Source organism: Penaeus monodon, chromosome 22 (assembly GCF_015228065.2).
Source record: "Penaeus monodon isolate SGIC_2016 chromosome 22, NSTDA_Pmon_1, whole genome shotgun sequence".
NCBI classification, from domain to species: Eukaryota; Metazoa; Arthropoda; class Malacostraca; order Decapoda; family Penaeidae; genus Penaeus; species Penaeus monodon.
The window spans coordinates 25775823-25776983 of record NC_051407.1 but is presented as its reverse complement, the minus strand read 5'-3'; the positions used below and the strand labels follow the sequence as shown (position 1 = coordinate 25776983).

The 1161-nt window shown below is 45.5% G+C and overlaps 1 protein-coding gene across 1 annotated transcript in view; it reads right to left on the bottom strand.

Moving 5' to 3' along the window:
• Positions 1–752: 752 nt before the first annotated feature.
• Positions 753–1161, bottom strand: part of LOC119587379 (glycine-rich cell wall structural protein-like) — a 5531-nt gene continuing 5122 nt past the window's right edge. Inside the window, exons 6-7 of the mRNA XM_037936123.1 lie at positions 939–1053; positions 753–848 (exon numbers count right to left, since the gene is read on the bottom strand). Coding sequence (XP_037792051.1) covers positions 753–848; positions 939–1053 — 211 coding nt within the window. The remainder of the gene's footprint in view (positions 849–938; positions 1054–1161) is intronic.

Sequence of the window (1161 nt, the reverse complement as noted above, 5' to 3'; positions counted from 1 at the left end):
TAGCGATTAGCCGTCGTCCTCTGTCGCCGTCTTGGTGGTTGTCATCCTGAGTCGGTCTTTCTCTGAGTATTCCGAATAGCTGAGGATCGTCGAGGACGTCGGGAACGAGATGGTACCCTCCTCTGACATCGTGGACGATGATGTCCTCCCCTGACGTCAGCGACGAGATGATACCGTCCTCGGTACTTTGAGCTCTAATGTAGGAAATTAGTCCGTTCTTCCTTTCGCGGGGACGTACCCTGATGGAACAAGAATCAAACGATCACAGACGCCCGATGTGCCATCCTCACTGACGTCCGAGGATACTATCATTTCATCACTGATGTCTAAGAGTGCCATCATCTCCTCACTGACGTCCGAGGATACTATCATTTCATCACTGATGTCTAAGAGTGCCATCATCTCATCCCTGGTGTTTCGAGCTACCTTCTTCTCTACAGACAGCCAGGATACCATTATCATTAAATTACTGACGTCCGGGTTGTCATAGTCTCATCGCCGATGTCTGTGGCGCCTTCATCATGTCACCAACGTCTGGCATATTCATGAGAATCCATCTCCCTTACCCTATGGCAACAGAGATCAGACTTTATTTTGGCTAGACAAAAAATAAATCACAAAACTTAAACTATTAATGCGACAAAGTTCCTCACAGGAAATTTAAGACAAGAAACAACAACTGCAATAAAAGAAGATCGTAAACAGTTGATTGATAAAGTCACCGAGACAAACCCCAAACCATGGTGCAGATGTTATAAGAATATAATTGGTGACAAAATGCAAACATTAACAAGATACTCTCCCACACTCTCAAAGAAATAGTGACTTAATGCGAAGTATATCACCATCTCAAAAGAACAGCAAATAGGAAATCTTATACATTGATAACATCCTATTAAGAATAATGTTTACTCCCGAACTCGCCATCTCCCCCCCACCTTGTTCATCTGCAGTAGTTCCATCACAAAGGACGTGGTTTCTGCTTTTTGGAAGCGAGCCACTGCAGCTGCGTTCCCCAAAACCAGCTCATGCAACTCTCTTGGCGGCCTTCGACTGGAGGGGACCACCGCCGTTCACCATCCAACGCGGAAAACATTCGGTCCCACACAAATACATAATTTCACGGGATGTCACAAGGGCTGGGTTATTATCTTCTTCGTC